The 9,782-nt window shown below is 56.7% G+C and overlaps 1 protein-coding gene across 3 annotated transcripts; it reads left to right on the top strand.

Moving 5' to 3' along the window:
• The first annotated feature begins 1,823 nt into the window (after nucleotides 1-1,823).
• LOC115518189 (PILR alpha associated neural protein) lies at nucleotides 1,824-8,408 on the top strand. 3 transcript variants are annotated; one of them, XM_030321551.1, is made up of 6 exons: nucleotides 1,824-1,873; nucleotides 4,076-4,135; nucleotides 4,399-4,910; nucleotides 5,677-5,758; nucleotides 6,580-6,801; nucleotides 7,113-8,408. In XM_030321551.1, the coding sequence occupies exons 2-6, from the start codon at nucleotides 4,119-4,121 to the stop codon at nucleotides 7,132-7,134; spliced, it is 855 nt and encodes a 284-aa protein (XP_030177411.1). In that variant the 5' UTR covers nucleotides 1,824-1,873; nucleotides 4,076-4,118; the 3' UTR covers nucleotides 7,135-8,408. The 3 variants fall into 3 exon arrangements, with proteins under 3 accessions (XP_030177411.1, XP_030177413.1, XP_030177412.1); XM_030321553.1 differs by lacking the exon at nucleotides 1,824-1,873 and adding an exon at nucleotides 2,286-2,354; XM_030321552.1 differs by lacking the exon at nucleotides 1,824-1,873 and adding an exon at nucleotides 3,806-3,847.
• The last annotated feature ends 1,374 nt before the right edge of the window (nucleotides 8,409-9,782 follow it).

The following is a 9,782-nucleotide window of genomic DNA, read 5'->3' as shown; positions in this document are numbered from 1 at the left end:
TCTAAAACATCAAGAAATCTGATCTGGCAAGAGCATTGTTTGAACACGGAGGAGAAGTACAGGTTAGAGGGCCTCTCCTAACAATGAGTTCAGATTTATTCCAAGTACAATGAAAAGCCACTCAAATATTTTAAGCAGGAAAGAGCATGATATGATTTAGATTATAAAAATATTACTAGATATTGTGAAGACTAGTTTGTAAAGGGCAAGGGCAGAGGCAAGGGGCCAGCTAAGAAGCTATTGCCCTCTTCCAGATGAGCGACGATGGCTTGAACCAGGATGGAAGTAACATAGAAGGAGAGAAGTGGAGGGATTCAGGATATATTTTGTATGCAGAGCTCACCTTGCAGAACTTGCAGGTGAATTAGATACAGGGCAAGAATCAGTGAGAAAAGGGAAAGGTGGGGAAAGATGTTTCCTAGGTTTTCAGCCTGAACAAGTAGTTGTCATGTCCCAGCATGGGTCACACGGAGAGCAATGGATTGGCGGGGGAAGACTTCAAGACATTTATTTTAGCCACATTAGTTTCACATGGCTATTAGACGTCCAAGTGGAGATGTCAAGCAGGCTGTTGGGTAAATGAGTCTGGAGCTTTGGATATAAATTTAGGACTCGCTGACATTTACATAGTATTTAAGGCCTGGGACTGGATGACATCACTGGACAGAGAATGTGGAAAGAGAAGAGAGCCAAGGACTGAGCCCTAGCAAGCACTAACATTTAGAGGTCGAGCAGAAGACTGGGGAAGGGAAAGCCAGTGAGGTTGGAAGGAAAGTAGGAGAGTGTGGCATCCTAGGAGTACAATCAGAATAAAACATGGTAGAGAGGGATGGGGTAGGATAGAGTCAGAGGGGAAGCTACTTTTGATAGAGAGGCTAGGGAAGGCCTCTCAGAGGAGGTGACATTGGATCTCAGTGAAATTTTAATGAAAAAGTGAGTCATTGTGAAAAGCCAGGGGAAAACATTCCAGGCAAAGGGAACATAAGTGCCAAGGCCCAGTGGCAGGTTAAGATCCTCTAGTTCTAGGAACATAGATCAGGTCCAACGTGGCTAGGGCATAAGGAGAGTTAGGAGAGGAAATCAGAAAGCAAACTAGTGGACAGGTCATATAGGGCCTTGTAAGTCACAATAAGGAATCTGGATAATCTGAGTGCTAAAAAAGCTGAGTAATGCAACTCGATCTACTTATTTTAAATAGCATTCGCGTTGCCTCGGAGAGAATGCATTGTAAACAGGACCGGAGTGGAATGGGGGATCAAGCCTTGGGATAATCCAAGGATGGTTCGAGGTCTTCACCACCACCCTCAGCCCCACCTTGATCCCCAGAGCTCTGCCATCTCCACCAGGGACCGAGACGCGGTTAGGGACGCAGAGCCTTAGGTGACTCAGAATCTCAGACGCCGACGGGGATGAACATGGATGTCCACGGAGTTGGGTGAAAGGGGTGGAGAAGCCCGCCACCATAACCCGGGGGATCAGACTGGCGGTCATCCTCCGCTGCCCTCTCCAACCCTCCACCTGGGACCCAGCTGGGCGCACTCCTGCGGCACGGCAGCAGGAGGGTTAAACGGTGCGGGGCCCACCGCGGGAGGGGGAGAGGCGGAGACCGTGCTCTCGGAGCTGCCGCGCCGAGCCCAGCCGAGCCGAGCGCAGCCCGAGCCGAGCCGAGCCGAGCCGAGCATCTCCCGCCGCCGCCGCCGCCGCCGCCGCCCCGCGCCCCGGGCGCCCACCCCACCCCCCCCAACCCTCTCCAGCGCCCCGGCTGCGGCCAAACCCCCCGACCATGCCCCGTGCCCCACAAGCCCTCTCGACCCCCCAGCCCCGCGCAGCCCCGAGCGCCCGCAGCTGTCGCGCCGCCGCGCCAGGCATGCAGGTGAGCGAGAGGGACCCCCCCCCCCACGCCCCCGCCCGCGGGAGCCTGGCCCTGCCCTTCCCCACTCGGCGCCCTCCGCCCCCCGCCCCTGCCGGCGCGGTCCTTCGCCCGGGCTCGAGCAGCCAACCCCTAGGCGCGCCTTCCCCTCCGAGCTCTCCATCCCTCCGCTGGTCCCGACTCCATCCTGCCCTCCTGGCGCAGCGGTCAGCGTCCCCGCGGCTGCCTCCATCCCGCCTCCGGCTCAGCCCTCGGCTCTGTGCATCCTCCTGCCTCGGGTTCCCTGCGCTCGGCGCTCCCTCCCTCGGAGTCCGTTCGCTGACCTCCCGGTCCTCGCCTTCCCCCCACTCTCGCCGCTTTCCAGCCTGTCCGGGGAGCGCGGGCCGGTGGGAGGGGTGGGCCCGGGGCAGCCCTGGGGATGGGGCCCAGTTCCCCCACCCCAAGGCTCCCGCCCCACCCCCAGCTCGTCTCCTGCGCACAACAGGTCGGTGAGAATCGAGGAGAGGGTGGGGGTGGCGCGCCAAGCTAGGGACTGCGGGCTTCCTGGAGGGGGTGGGCTAAAGAGGGTGCGGGGCTCGGGGATTGGAGTTGACGTTGGTTTTGGGTGGGGGGGATGCACAAGGCAGAGAGGCAAGTGAGTCCTGGAGTCAGCTGGCCACAGATATCCCCTTCAGCCCTTCTTCGCTTCACTGGTTCGCTCTAACCTCCTTCCTCCCTCCTTCCCTCCCTCCTGCTTCCTTCCCTTCCCGTCCCTCTCTCCCTTCAGCCCATCAGGCTGAAGGCTATCTCTTTCCATAGCTCCATATCCCTTTACATTTGAAGAAACAATTTCCAACTCCTCCATCTTTGCTGCTCCGTGTTTTGTCCCCCATCCCTTCCTCTTCTCATTCTGTCCTCGGTATTATGTTCTCTCCTTTTTCCATTTCTTTTCTCCCCGTGCCTGGTCTTCTCCACCCCTTTTCTCTCTTCCCCTTCCACTCTTTATACTTCCCATTCTGCCTGGACCTTTCCTTCCCTGTCCTCCTGCCCTTCGCTCTTCTTCCCCTGATCCTGCAACCCCTTCACCCTCCCGGTTTCCCTCTCTCACCTGTATTCTTATATTGTTCTTCCTTTAGCATCCTCTAAGCTTCCCTTCTTCTGTGCCCACCTCCTTCCCAGTCCGTTCTCTTTCGGGACTGACTACTCTCCCTCCCCCTGTGTGCTGTGCCGGCTTCCTCTTCACCTTTCTCCTCTCCTCACTCTTAACCACCCCTCCCTCTCTCAGCGCCTTACCCCTTCACCTCTCCCCCCCACCCCCGGCCGCTCCCCCTTTCCCTTCCCCAGAATTTCCCATCATATTCCCCTCTTATTCTCTGGGAGTACTTAATGTGCAGAATCCAGAGGACCCCGGGTGTCATATCCTCATCCACTCTGGGGAGCCTGGCCCCCCAGATCCACCACCCTCAGCTCCGAGAACATGTCCTTCCTCTCTCAAAACCAGCCATCCAGATTCTCCCTGGACTCTTCACCCAGGAGAGTTACATTTGAGGGGGTGGCCTCTCCTCAGCTCCACCTCCCTTCAGAGAGCACCTATGCATTTGGATGATTTAACATTAAGCGAAAATTATACTCTGTAGTTTTTTCCCCACCCACCTCTGTCTTTCTTTCTTTCTTTCTTTCTTTCTTTCTGGTCTTCCATCCCCTATTCTCCTTCCCCGGAAGATGCAGATTCCCGGGCCCAGCATAAGAGAAATGCTTGGGACCCCTAGCCCGGTGGGCAAGCTGGGAGGCTCCCCTTGGGCACACCACGCACACGTTCACACACTCGCTCAGATTGACTTCCTCTTCCCTCCCCCACTCTCAGACTCCCTCCCTAGTGGTAGGTGCTCAAGGAATCACAAGGTTCTTGGCTCTAAATTAAGCTCCAACAAGAGCTTGGAGCTGTGGGCAGAGGAAGTGAGAAGGAAGGAAGCCAGAGAAGGGAGAGTAGACCCTGAGGTGGGGAAGTTGCGGGATTTCTGGGCAGTAGTAGATAAGGGGCTGGGGGCTAGACAGGAACCACTCTTTGAGTCCCCTCCCCCTTCTCCCCCCCGCCCCCCCCACCAAGGATGCTAAGCGGCAGCTGGCAGCCTGAGAGGGCAAATGGGGATAGGACTGGTGGCTGAATGAGCTGGGGAAGCACTCAGGACAGGGTTGAGATGTGACGACCCTCCCTTTCTCCCCCAGTAAAGGCTGAAAATCTGGGTCACAGCTGAGGAAGAGCTCGGACATGAAGTCCAAGATGTGGTAAGTTTGGTACAGCAGAGGGAGGCTGGGGGCCACTTCTCCTGGGGTCTGGGCCCCTTCCCTCCTAGGTCCACCCAGGGCCTTCGATCCCAAGGGCTAGACCCTAGGAAGGTAGGAAATGAGGCCAGTCTTTCCAAGGCCCACCTGCTTTTCCAGAGAAAGCTGGAGGGAGGCAGCCTGGGATCTCTGGTAGGAGCCTGTGCTCCCCACACATAAGCCCAAGACAGCCTTGAGTCTCACCCGCTTTCTCTCCCTTCTTGCAGGCCTGCACTGCTGCTGTCCCACCTCCTCCCTCTCTGGCCACTGCTGTTGCTGCCCCTCCCACCACCTGCTCAAGGTTCCTCCTCCTCCCCTCGAACCCCACCAGCCCCAGCCCGGCCCCCCTGTGCCCGGGGAGGCCCCTCTGCCCCACGCCATGTGTGCGTGTGGGAGCGGGCACCCCCACCAAGCCGATCCCCTCGGGTCCCAAGATCTCGTCGTCAAGTCCTGCCAGGCACTGCGCCCCCTGCCACCCCGTCAGGCTTTGAGGAGGGGCCACCCTCATCGCAGTACCCCTGGGCTATCGTATGGGGCCCTACAGTGTCTCGAGAGGACGGGGGGGACCCCAACTCTGCCAACCCTGGATTTCTGCCTCTGGACTATGGTTTTGCAGCCCCCCATGGGCTGGCCACCCCACACCCCAACTCAGACTCCATGCGGGGTGATGGAGATGGGCTCATCCTTGGAGAAGCACCTGCCACCCTGCGGCCGTTCCTTTTTGGGGGCCGTGGGGAAGGTGAGTAGGAGTGGGGGAGGCTGGTAGGGGGATGAGGGGTGGGGAGGCTGGTTGAAAGCTCTAAGGGCGGCGACAGAGTCCTTGTCTGTTAGTTCTTCCCACAAACGTGTCAGGCACTGTGCCGGCACAGGAGGCAGAGATGAACTGCCATCTGAGCCCTGGAGGAGCTCAGGTCCACTGGAGAAGACAGATGTGTAAACACTCAGGGATGAGTCAATGTAATAAGTGCTCTAATAGAAGCATACACAGCATGTTTTTAGGAAAAGAGGGAAGGGAGAGATTACTTTTGCCTGGGGATCAGGACACCTTCCAAGAATTGACATTGGAGCTGGACCTTGAAAATTAAGTGGGAGTATTCCATGCAGAAGAACACCGTGGAGGACAAGGGCCTTCAGGGTGACATCTCAGCTCAGGGAATGCCAAGATAGGGCCAGTAGTTTGGGGGTGGGGCTAGGGCACAGATGGACATTCCTACCGCTTAGTTTCTGTGCAGAGAGAGGGGTTCTCTCTGACCTTGCAGCCTCCTCCTCGTCACATGCATACAGATTTGGGAGCGTGGAGGAAAGGAACTGAGAACTCCAGGGAAAGCGGATGATAAGAATAAAGGGGGGGGGGGAGTCCAGGAAAGCAGAAAGAATTGGACAATGTGGATTCAAATGGCGACACTCTCTAAGTTTAACTGAACCTGAAGCCTAATCCCACCCCCACCCCCTCTTGGCCCCTACCACTTCAGGCCTCCCTAAAACTTTCTCCCCACCCCAATCAGGTGTGGACCCCCAGCTCTATGTCACAATTACCATCTCCATCATTATTGTTCTCGTGGCCACTGGTATCATCTTCAAGTTCTGGTAAGCTGCAAGGAGGAGGGTGCTGGCAGATGGGGACCAGATGTTTAGCAATGTTTGGCTAGAAGGAGGGCAGGAGCAAGGGCAGTGTTTTTGCTGGATGTGGATAGGAAGTGGTGGGCTACGGCAAGGAAGACCTTGGGAAAAAGTGGTAAGGATTTGGGGTTGAGGAGACAGAAATCAGGGCAAATTACTTTTCCCAGGGAAATACAAGGATAATGGGAGGCAGGGGACTTAAGTGCACTGGGGGCTAGCAAGGGATGCCTTGGTGGGCATTTCCTCCAAGACAGAGAAAACTGACCTGTTCTGCACAGCTCCTTCCTGGGGCTGCCTGGGGGGGGGGGGGGGGGAAGGGAGAAAGTCCAGAGCTCTTTGCATGCATTTAATAATGGGTCGCTCAGTCCTTCACACTTTACTGAGAGAATCATTAGACTCAGGTGTCCAGGTCATTAGCTGATTTTGAACTAGAACTAAACTTGCCAGGCGCCTGCTGAAGAGAGAAATGGCTCTTCTGGGTACGCATGGGGGAGGGAGCAATTCTGGGGGACTCTGTGTTGGTGGGGAGGAGGTACTGATTCTGTGGACCTGGACCAGGTCTGGAAGGTTTACATCCCTGAGCCCCCCCCCCGGGGGGGGCGGGTAGGGAAAGTAGCTTTATGGACACTTGATCTCCAGAGATTTGATGTAGGGAACTGTTAAGAGGCCAGTTTTTCTGCTGTAGGATGTCGGGGTGTCTGAGGGAGGGTGGGGGTGGCCAGCACTGCAGGCCCAGGATGGGGGCTTCTTAAGTGTATGAGAGAACATCTTTCTTTCTGGTGCACCAGTTGGGACCGAAGCCAGAAGCGACGCAGGCCCTCTGGGCAGCAAGGTGCCCTAAGGCAGGAGGAGAGCCAGCAGCCACTGACAGACCTGTCCCCAGCGGGGGTCACTGTGCTGGGGGCCTTCGGGGATTCGCCTTCCCCTACCCCTGACCATGAGGAGCCCCGAGGGGGACCCCGGCCTGGGATGCCCCAGCCCAAGGGGGCTCCAGCCTTCCAGTTGAACCGGTGAGGGCAAGGGCAAAGGGCTGGGAGGGCCGGGAGGGCCGGAGCGTTGGTTGGGGGTGTTCCCTCCTGGGTGGGTGGGGAGGAGACAGACCTACCCGCCACAGCTCCTGGCCCTTCCTAGGACTGGACCAGCTCCTCTCTGGGGGACCCTTCCTTCTCCCCCTCTCTGTGGATCTATGTCCTGTTCTCGCGCTGCCATTTAACTCAGCTCTGCCCTCTTCTCCTTGAGTCCCTTTCTTTGCCTCGGACTTCCTTTTCAATTCTGGCCTACCCTGTGGTTCCTGACTGTGCCCTTTCCCTCTTCCTCTCAGGATTCCCCTGGTGAATCTGTGACGCCCCCCAATGTTGGGGTGCCGCCAAGCAGGAGGCCAAGGGGCCAGCACAGCCCCCATCCCACTGAGGGTGGGGCAGCTGTGGGAGCTGGGGCCACAGGCGCTCCTGGCTCCTGCCCTTGCACACCACCCTGGAACACTCACTGGCCCCATAGGTGATCTTACCTGCTCACCCTCCTTCAGGTGGGGGCCTCACATATTTGTGGCTTCTGGTCCCCCATCCCCACCCTTGCACACTCACATGAAAGCCTTGCACACTCACCTCCACCCTCCCGGGCCATTGCACACACTTGTGCTCTTGTACAGCCAGTCTTCTGCACCCTCTCTCCACCCACACCCCCCCTCCCCATCCCTCACCTTCTCTGTTTCACACTTTCACTTTCTCTTCTTCCCACATTCCATGCTCAGTTCAGTCACTCAGTGGTCAGCGGGTGACTTTCCTGTTATGTCTCACATGCACTTTCTGGCCCCATGTTGTGGTGTTGTATGTTGTGCTCACACTCTCCCTCATGCACACCCACTGACCCGGTTTCTGTGGCCCCTGCATGCTGCCCTAGAGGTGGGTGGGAGGTGAGCTGGGGGCTTCTCGTGCCCCCACCTGTCATGGTCCCATCCCAAGCCATGTTGTGTTTCATCATCTTCCCCATCCCACTCCAAGGGCGTGCTCATTACCCTGAGGGCTCCCCCATGGGAATGGGGGTAGTGAGGCCCCAAACTCCTCCCCCACTCCACTGCTATATTGTTGTCTGGGAGATGGGTTTTTGGGGAGTCACCTGCTGCACTACATGAGAAAGGGGCTCCCATTTGCCCTTCCCTTCCTCCTAAGTCCCTCTCGTCTTGTTTGTCCTGGCTGTCTGTGTGTGGGTCACTCTCTGGAATTCAGAGCCCCTGAGCCAGTCCTCCACTTTCCAGCTTCCCTAAGGGCCTCCCTAACTCCACCTAGGCTGCCAGGGACCGGGGCCAGCTGGTTCAAGGCCATTGGGAGCTCTGCCTCCCAATCTCTCCCTCCCCTTCCTGGGCTCCCTCACCCTCCTTCTCCCCTCCCTCCATGGTTCTTCCACTCTCCTTCCTTTTGCCTGTCCCCCCCACCCCGCCCTCCCCTCACATTTGTTCCTAATTCTCACCATTTTTCCACCTTCCTCCCTTTTTCCTGTCTTACCTGGCTCCTATGCTGTGATATATATTTTTGTATTATCTCTTTCTTCTTGTGGTGATAATCTTGAATTCTTGTGGGATGTAAGTTTCAAAATTTTCAAATAAAGCCTTTGCAAGATACCTGAGTCCCCTGGTTCTGCTTATGAACCCTGGAGAGGGGAGAGGGAGAGGAGCAACAGGAAGCCAGGAGGGAGGAAAAGAAGGGTGGTGGGTGGGTGGGCTGGGGGGGAAACCTCTTAAGCCCCAGTGTGACCTGGCCTGCTTTAACCTGGAGTTAGGATTCCGGGGCTTTGACCTGGGATAGAATGGAAGGAGAAGCTGAAGGGAGCAGCCAGAACAGGAGGAGAAACTAGAAGAGTGGCTTGCCTGTAACTTGCCGGTGAAGGTTAAGAGAGACCATGAGAAAGAAGGCAGAGGAAAGGGAAAATTATGTACAGGGACAGGCAACGGAGCAAGCAAGACAAGGAGGAGAGAGCTGATAAGACAGATGGAGGGTGAAGGGTGAAAGGAGAAGGAAAAAAATGGAGCAATGGGGAGGAGATGGGAGGGGCCACAGGGAGGAGGCTGCTCTGCCTGGTTTATCTGAGCCTTGCTCCCTAACTTGCCCGCATCCACAGCTGCCCCCCCAAAAGATGTGCAGTACCGGAACCCCTGTGGTTAACTCTCACTAGCTTTCCCCACTCTGCTCTCTCTTGAGAGAGAGAGACACTGCTTAGGGTGTGGGAGTGGAATCAAGGGGTATATTTGGGGGAGGGAACACAGGCTGCCCAGCTGGGATCAAGTCACCTCTGAGCCCCCATTCTAGGTTTGGCTCTAGTGACAGCCCTGCGAAAGCCCACACATCAGCCTCTCAGCTGTTGCTAGGCTCTGTTGCCATGGTAACCACCCAGGTCCCATTTCTCCCCCGCCCCCATCTGTGCCCCACTTGCTCCCTAGAAATGGGGAGCTCCAGGGCGGAGAGGAGACTGTAATGTGCCAGAGCTGGGCTGCCCTGGACTCTGACCACCTCCATGTGTTTATCTTTGCAGCTTCAATTAGGACGGTATGGGTGTTGGTAGGTGTGTGTTTTAGGTGTTGGGGAGCTTTATTGTGTACTCGAGGAAGTGTGGCTGAATCCATATTGCACACAATGGTGAGTGGGGAGGAGGAAGCGTATTTCTCAGGACCAGGGCAGTATGTGTAGTCAGAGGATCAGACTCCCTAAGAAAAACAGACTGCTACAGAGGAAAAAGGCAGAGCGGGGCCAAGGAGTGATGAACCAACTAAAAGCAGAGGTGCAAAGCCAACAAGCTGCTGAGGAGGGCTCACAGTCAACCTAGTGGGACCTGAAGAGATCCCAGCAGGAGCTGGGGGAAGGGTGAGGGCTGGATGGAACACGAGGGTGCAGGAAGAGGTGCTGAGGACATGGGTGGGGGGGGGCAGTGAGGGAGGGATCCGAGGTGGATTCCCCCCAGGAATCTAGTCCTTGTCAGGTGAGGGTGGGGGAGAAGAGGA

Source organism: Lynx canadensis, chromosome B4, assembly GCF_007474595.2.
Source record: "Lynx canadensis isolate LIC74 chromosome B4, mLynCan4.pri.v2, whole genome shotgun sequence".
In the NCBI taxonomy this organism is placed as follows: domain Eukaryota; kingdom Metazoa; phylum Chordata; class Mammalia; order Carnivora; family Felidae; genus Lynx; species Lynx canadensis.
The sequence above is the reverse complement of the archived record's forward strand: the minus strand, read 5'-3'. Positions and strand labels throughout refer to the sequence as shown.

Bases quoted from the DNA above. Each gene is read 5' to 3' on its own strand.
- LOC115518189 (XM_030321551.1), top strand. The intron at 5,759-6,579 runs GTAAGCTGCAAG...CTGGTGCACCAG, and splicing joins GGTATCATCTTCAAGTTCTG to TTGGGACCGAAGCCAGAAGC. The intron at 6,802-7,112 runs GTGAGGGCAAGG...TCTTCCTCTCAG, and splicing joins CCAGCCTTCCAGTTGAACCG to GATTCCCCTGGTGAATCTGT.